This window comes from Erigeron canadensis, chromosome 7 (genome assembly GCF_010389155.1).
Source record: "Erigeron canadensis isolate Cc75 chromosome 7, C_canadensis_v1, whole genome shotgun sequence".
Classification (NCBI taxonomy): domain Eukaryota; kingdom Viridiplantae; phylum Streptophyta; class Magnoliopsida; order Asterales; family Asteraceae; genus Erigeron; species Erigeron canadensis.
This window is the reverse complement of record NC_057767.1, coordinates 27,561,265-27,568,023: the sequence shown is the minus strand read 5'-3', so window position 1 is coordinate 27,568,023 and position 6,759 is coordinate 27,561,265. Positions and strand designations below refer to the sequence as shown.

The window sequence follows — 6,759 nt, the reverse complement described above, 5'->3', positions numbered from 1 at the left end:
TAGAATGAAACTAATGTGGTCTTGCCAAACAAATCTATCAATGACATAACAATTTTTAATTAGATTGTTGAAGACTCAGCAAAATACACTAAAATAAACAACGGTTTAAACACAACAATTGAAACCCCGCAATGCTTGGCGGAACTTTACTAGTAAATATTAACTATGTTAAAAATCACATCATAATATACGGGTAGCTGAATAAAATTTACTGGTAAATATTAACAATTATATGTAATCACATCAATTAAGTTAAAAATCTAATAATAATTCAAATTTCATATTTCTAACTCCAAAATAATATTATAATAATCAGTTTTAATTTACAAATTTGTTTTCCATTTCCACGTTGAGTAAAATAGAAATCTTCCATGTTTATCAACTAAAGTTATCTAAAATTATAATATCTTTAAATAAATTTTCATTTGTTTTTGCCCATTTTACTTTTTTTATATGGATGATGTCATACTATATTAACATGCCATGGAATTCTCTTTTAAAACAAAATGACATCATCACAATTTTCTTTTATCAATATAATAGATTTTATAGAATTGTATGTCTCATTTGATGATCATTACATTTAAATACTTGATGATCGTTTAACAAATAGAACATATATCTATATCTATATTAAACTAGACCTTTTTTTTAAGGATTAAGAACCTAAAAAGTTTAAATTACCCCTAATTATGATCAATTAAATCTTCTTTAATCTTTAACTCCTTGTAAAGAGAACTAGATTAAAAAATTAAGCATATTTTTTCCTCAAAAAACCCTTTCAGCTTATTTTTGATTCCCAAAATGCTCATCCACACACTACAACACTAAAATATCTTATATACCCTTATAACAAATTGTCACTTCTAAAATAAAATTACAATTTTGGTGTCGTGAAATCACACTCTGTAACCAATATATTAATCTAAAAAGGTGGTTATAGAATTCCGCCGCAACGTGCGGGTATTATTCTCATATATATCAATATAGATGCAAAATTTATACATAACCGACCAAAAAGTACCTTCTCACGAAACCCAACTAGAGGATTCCAATAAGTTTAACTGCGACCAACATCTGTAGTTTTCTCGACATTTCTTCAATACCTGCAAGCATATATGCACGGAATTTAGTGATAAAAAATGTAAAGATGGGAAATGGGCAGGTGCAGGTTGGATAACATACCAAAACAAATATTTTCAGTTCCATCAAAATTGAATATCGAGTTGGTTTGTTTTAATTTCTTAAATTCTATAGATAACTCAAGCAGTCGAGCTATAAAATGAGATAAAAACATACACTGTCACATGATTTGTAATAACGATTTTAGAGAATTTATAAGGTTTGAATGAAATTTCAATCCCTTCCAACCCATTTGACCCGTTTAACCCTTCTCCATTTTAGCTGAACTTTTTGTACTTTACACATTCAAATCAATCACACTATAGCCCAAAATCAACCCACTAGATCCATAAATTGCTCAAAATTTGTCCCCACCAGAAAAGGGTATCAAGCCAGACCAAATTGAACAAGAAAAAATAAGCCGATACGTTTGATACCTTGTACTGTTCTTGCAGATCTTTGATGTAATCATCAACCAAATTCAACATATCTGATGTAACTTATTGCTACCAGGACCCAAAAAAAAATGATCAAATTCGAGTCCCCATAAATTTTAATGAAAATGGGCAGCGTATGCTTATCGAAATCAGATATCTTATCCATACTCATATCATAGGATTGTGTTCAGTACGATCTTTAGCCTTTCTTCGTAAGATCCTGAGAACTGAAATGCCTAAAGCCAGTCGGAAATGCGATCTTCTAGGGCAGAGATTTTTGCTAATTGCCAGTAATTCCTTTTAGCCAGTTAGTTGCTTTCTTGTGACTCGACTTCCTTGTACTCCTCCTAGAAAGCGACTTCTTTCATTCCTCGACATCTAGGTCGTTGCGGACTCTTAGCAATGCATTTACACAAAAGGTTGACTTTCATTTACTTTATGATTAAGGAGAAGTATTATAGAACTTTAATTATAAGGGAGAAAATTAATGCAATAATTTCTCCCCGTTACGAAGTCTAGCAAGGAGCTGGAACATGCATACAAAGTTTCAGGGGAAAAAAACTACAAAAGAGTTGAAACATAAAACTCCATGCTTTATTTTCTCTCGTTTCTTTTATCATCCTCGATAATTTCATATTAAAAAGACACCGAATACCTTTAAAAATAAAAAAAAGTCACAACATATGTTTATCTGGTTTAGATGAAATCAATACACGTTTAAGAATAAGTGAATGATAAATGTAAAAGTCAAAAGACTTGGTGATGTGAAACGGAAGGAAGAGACATTAGACATGTGTCCTTATATCATATCTTTTTGGAAAATTATTAATCATCCTACCCTAAAAATCCCCATTAAAAATGATAAGTGTTATCCACTAATTTTCTTTTCTAATCTCAATCTCTGCAGAGATTTATCATTTTCCTTTTTCTATCTTTTTACATGTATAAACTAGGTACATGAGTTACGCATGTTAACGTTAAGTCTCAACAACATATAGGTAGACTACAGATAACAGATTATTATTACATCCTCTGTACAACTCATTAGAAAACATTATTGTCTCTATAAGATTTTAGAATCGCATCTCATTTGATGATCATTACATTCAAATACTTGATGATCGTCTAACCAGAAGTATATATAGATGCAAAATATATAGATAACCAACAAAAAAATTATCTTCTCCCGGTACCAAACAAGAGGATTCCAGACAAGTTTAGCTGCAACCCGAGCTTGCAGAACATCTGCAGTTTGCTCGACATTCCTGCAATACCTACAAGCATATATGCACAGGGAATTTAGTGATAAAAAATTTAGAGATGGCAAATGGGCAGATCGTGCATGTTGGATAACATACCAAAACGGATAATTTATAGTTCGGATCAAAATTGAATATTGGGTTGGTTTGTCACATGGATACTTCATTTTTGTGAATCAAGTTCTTAAACTTTATATGTAAGTGAAGTTTTGAAATGATATAAAAGCATATACCATTACATGATTTGAAATAACGATTTAAGAGAACCTTAGCTGGTTTGAATGCCTTTTAGTCCCTTCCAACACATATGACCCGTTTAACCTTTCTCCGTTTTAGCTGAACTTTTTGTACTTTAGACATTCAACCGACTCATACTATAACCCAGATCAACCCAGCTATCCAAAAATAACTCAAAAACTTCCCTTACTAAAAAGGGCATCAAGCGAAACCAAACTGAACATGAACAGGAAAGCCAATAAAGTTTGGTCCTTTGATACCTTGTACTGTTCTTGAAGATCTTTGATGTAATCAACAGCCAAATCCAGCATATCTGATGTGTTCGTTTGCTACCGGCAAAAAAAGAAAAGAAAAGAAAAAATCAGATTCGAGTCCCCATAAATTTTAGTCAAATTGGCAACGTATGTTTATTGACAAAAATCAGATACCTTATCCATGTGAGGGACTAGTTCCTGCAGTTTCCTCATTCTTTCACTTATTCGTGTTCTTCTCACCTAAAGATATCACAACAACATCAAGTTGTCAGATTTCAAGGTTTTGACCCGAAGCTCAAAAAGTCAGATCGAGGTTTTATGTAACATTACCCTCTCGGCTATACTTCTTGGATGCGTAGCACAGCCTCTCTTCGCACGAATCTTGCAAGGGACAGAATCTTGAAAATGCAGCAGTTTTTCAACAGCAGCCATTTCTCCAGAGGTTTTTGGTAAGCTCAAGTGGTGTGCTAACATAGGCGGGTGATTTCCCATGTTATCGCCATTCTAAAAATGAGTATGATCAAGATCAATCTCAGTAACCAGGATCATAATATAATCTGGAATCAAGAATGCAAAAATTGCCGTTCTAAAAAAAAAAAAATTTAAAATAGAAAAAAAGAATGCAAAAATTGAACCTATAAACGATACCTGAAGATCTCTTTTGAGCCCATTAAAGTTGTCAATGAATTGTGAAGTCTCTTGGTCCCATGAACCAAATGGGTAATCAGATGAGTCATTAAGCACTCTCGGGTCAATGGTGTCTGGTTCGATTTCTGAGATCCGTGGCAACATAGGAACCCCTGATGTTTGTGTCTTCAATCTACCTGAAGATAGAGTTATATCACCAATGTTTCCAACATTTCCTAAACGGGAATTACCAACCGGCATACCCCTCATTCCGATATAGCCTGCATACAATTGCTGAACAACATTCAGCAATACAGTTCACAAAACCGCAATAAAAGAAAGAAACCGTTAACTTGGGTACTACTAAATCTAGTTGTTTTAGCTTTTACACTCACTGTTAACAAAAGATTCCCAATACCCAAATTAAATGAACTGGAATCCTGACTTTGAGAAAATCATACACTATAAAAATTGTTTATAAGACTAAGAAGATCTAAAATTCATTCACTTTTGACTTTTGGAAGTCAAAATTCAAAATATATAGTATAAAACTTCAAACTGCATGAAGCTTCCAAAATCAAGAGTATATTCTAAACATTAGTTAAATTGATTAATGGAATGCTTATTCATAATCTAAAAATATGAAGCCAACAACTTTTGAAAACAAACACATTAAAACAAAATACAAGACTAAGAAATCTTTGACTTTTTCAAGTCAAAGTCAGTGACAGAACTACAATCTTAACAGAATCTTCAAAATCAAAAGATGAAACTTTTAATCATGGGAAAGAATGGAGGAAAATAAATAAATTAAAAAGTAAATTTGAAAGGAGTAAAACTTTAATGAGTAGATAAAAGATCATAAGACTAGCCCTAAATAAGGAATTTTGATACTTCAACAACTATTGCCATAAATGGTAAAAGGAAATCCATCAATCATGAATCCAAATTTATATACTACAACAAAATCTAATTTCAAAACAAACCATTTCACATAAAACCAACAAAAAATTTTTTTTTCCTCAAAACAAGTAACAACACACGTAATAATTCATGAATATATTCGCTACCAGGCTTGAACCCAAAATCACAAAAAAAAAAAAAAAAAAAAAAAAAAAAGGAAACCAACAAAACAAAATTCAAGAAAGTGTATAACATTACCATTGGGATGATTAAGATGAGCAAATAAACCAGCAGGAGAGCTATTTTGTCTCAAAAGGCTTGAACCCATTTTAGGAGGTTGTTGTTGGCCTATATTATCAACAACACCCATATTATTACCACCTCCACTGCTATAAGTACTTGTACTATCCATGCTTCCTTGACTTGTACTTTGCCTTGGAAAATGAGTAGAACTCAAAGAAAACTCATTAGTCATCAAGTTTGGTTTAAGATCCACTTCTTCTTCTAGATCTTGAAAACTTTGTGAAATAAAATTATAATTTAACCCATGATCATTATTTATTGATGTAACAACATCTCTATTTTTTTCAATATCATTAACATAACTTTGAAGAATTGAGCTAGGTGCAGACCTAAATCTAAGCAAACCATTATTTTGGTTACTCATATCAAAATTCATCAAAAACCAACTTTATAAAAACTTATATATTAGTATAAGTATTTTTAGAAAGTTGTAACATATATAGATGGAATAAATGGATAATGCTTGAGAATCATCATCACCAACATCATAAGTTACTTTCACTTTATGTTTTCTTGAATCATTACTATTGAAAAATTTATATAAATAAATATATATAAAAACTGCTTGGTTTGTAAGCTTTGTTTTGGTGTTTCTATTATTTGAAACTTGTGAATGAAGGTAAGTAATGGATAATAAATTTTATTTAAGGGTTTTTGTGTAGGGATAATTGTGAACAAGATCTTGATGGGATTGATATGATTTATTTGTATTTGTGTTGCGATGAGACTAAGCTAAACAGAAGTTATATTAACGATAACGATGACTAGAGATGAGAGTATTTTGTAATATCTTTTATGTCCAAAGGGTGTCCTTGGAATGTCATTTAATTAAATGCTCCCACCTTTCTATAAATAGCAGGTCTAGATACGGTTGATTATTATAAAGAGACACATCCATTTTTTAAAACAACACCGTACATCGCACAAGTCGTGTACGTGGTGTACAAATTGCACAATCATTTAAATCCGATATTTTCTTGTCGAGCGTCTATTCATAAACCGTATACGTGATGTATAGGCCTATCGTGACATTTTTTATGAACAAGCCAAGCTTTCACTTTCTATGAACAATCCAAGTTCAACTTTTGTCAAAGACATAACTAAATTTAATTGGTTAATTACCTTAACATTATCTTTGCTGTAGTATGGTTACTAATTCAGTACATGAGATCAAACAGTTCTCATCAATCTACTGTTTTCAAAATATATATATATATAATCTAGTACATTATTGGTGTGATTTGATTGTCGAGAGCGTAACAAACTTTAAAGAATATTTATGTGTTATGTATCGACCTATATATACATGGTGTACATGTCAAGTTCATATTTTTGCCTGTAATAAGAGCCTTATGCCCTTACCTACACTTAAACAAGGCACCATCACTCAATTCCACTACAAGAAAAATTGGATTTAGCCACGAAACTTTTGGCCGCGACATTTTTTTCGTGGCCAAAAGTCACAAAACGACAAAAAAGTCAATAACTTTGACTAAAAAAGTCAAAAAAGTCTCGGCCACGACTTTGTCGTGGCTAAAGTCGCCACCAAAAATTTTTCTAATTTATTTTCGAATTAAATAAATAAGCGAAAATGGAAAATATTTCACCACGACTATG

The 6,759-nt window shown here is 31.7% G+C and overlaps 1 protein-coding gene across 1 annotated transcript; it reads right to left on the bottom strand.

Annotated features, from left to right (window-relative positions):
• Positions 1 to 2,556: 2,556 nt before the first annotated feature.
• Positions 2,557 to 5,941, bottom strand: LOC122607573 (transcription factor bHLH130-like). The gene is made up of 6 exons (XM_043780580.1): positions 5,098 to 5,941; positions 3,958 to 4,217; positions 3,640 to 3,813; positions 3,484 to 3,549; positions 3,316 to 3,384; positions 2,557 to 2,833 (listed from the first exon to the last, which is right to left on the bottom strand). Exons 1-6 carry the CDS (start codon positions 5,516 to 5,518, stop codon positions 2,777 to 2,779), a joined length of 1,047 nt encoding a protein of 348 aa, XP_043636515.1. The 5' UTR covers positions 5,519 to 5,941; the 3' UTR covers positions 2,557 to 2,776.
• Positions 5,942 to 6,759: the final 818 nt, after the last annotated feature.